Raw genomic sequence first — 1302 nt, forward strand, 5'->3', positions numbered from 1 at the left:
TGAATATTGGTATTGATGTAATCGACTTAACCCCTCCCTTGAAATTGCTGGCCTCGTGCCAAAACTGGAAATCAATATTAATTTGTTGTTTTTTGTTTCGTCTTTTCTTTGTAGTTTTTACCCTCGGACGTTTCGAAAGCAGACGCCAAATGTGATTCTTCAAGAAACTGCAGTCAGGTAAGTTTTAGTAAATCAATATTTTATACATCGGTTAAAGCAGCGAGCTGGTAGACAACGTTTGCACGTTGGGCGACAATGCTTAGCGGTATTTCGCCTGTTGCTACGTTCTGAGTTCAAATTCTGCCGCGGTCAACTTTGCCTTTCATCCTTTCGGAGGTCGATAACTTAAGTACCAGTTGCATATTGAAGTCGATCTAATCGACTGGCCCCCTCCCTCCAAAATTTCGGGCCTGATGTATGCATGTGTGTATGCATGTATGTATGTATGTATGCATGTATGTATGTATGCATGCAGGTATGTATGTGTGTGCATATGTGTGTGTGTGTGTATATGCGTGTGTATGCATGTATGTATGCATGCAGGTATGTATGTATGCATGTATATATGTATGTTTGTATGTATGTATGTATGCATGTATATATGTATGTTTGTATGTATGTATGCTATTTGATTTTATTTCGAGATTTCTTGTCATTGAAAAAAGCCGGTTTCTCACCTGGATGAAATTTCAACAATAACGACAAACTTGTGCATACGTATATGTGCAAATATTTCCAGTCAGTGCATGTGCAGATCTGTTTTATGTATATATACTCAGGCATATAGATGCATGTCTAGACACGTGCATCAGTACGTATATGCTAACCTTTTAGAAATGTTTTCATATTTCGATAGTTCCACTGACGGCTTGCTTAGCTGTCTCCGTTCCGGTTTGAAAAACTTAATTTCTCGAGATCGGTGATGTGCTGTTTGAAACATATCCTAGAGTCCCCTATCATTACAGGTATAAATCTGAACTTATAATAATCCGGGCGGAATAAATTTCTCAAGAGTTCAACATGGACGTTTTTTTTTTTTCATTTTTTTTTTTCACTAATATTGAGCTTTATGTTAATATCGACTGAGCAACTGATTATCCCCTTTATGCTTATGTATGTATGATTTTTCTTTCAGTTTTACTTACGGTCTTCTTGAATGAATTCGAGCCGGTCGCTAACAAAGTGACAAGGCTATTTGAGTTAAGAGTGTTCTTGGTGTTTGTAAATACGTGGTTGAGTTAATTGTGTTGGGTTAAACTGCCGATGCTTAAACCCGACGTTGTGCATCTATGCACTTAAAGA

General features: G+C 37.6%; 1 protein-coding gene across 1 annotated transcript in view; it reads left to right on the top strand.

The window, feature by feature from the left end:
• Window positions 1–1302, top strand: part of LOC106883560 (ephrin type-A receptor 4-B) — a 136992-nt gene that overhangs the window by 81681 nt on the left and 54009 nt on the right. Inside the window, exon 2 of the mRNA XM_014934611.2 lies at window positions 115–177. Within this exon, the coding sequence (XP_014790097.2) occupies window positions 115–177 (63 nt within the window). The remainder of the gene's footprint in view (window positions 1–114; window positions 178–1302) is intronic.

Source organism: Octopus bimaculoides, chromosome 9 (assembly GCF_001194135.2).
Source record: "Octopus bimaculoides isolate UCB-OBI-ISO-001 chromosome 9, ASM119413v2, whole genome shotgun sequence".
Lineage (NCBI taxonomy): Eukaryota > Metazoa > Mollusca > Cephalopoda > Octopoda > Octopodidae > Octopus > Octopus bimaculoides.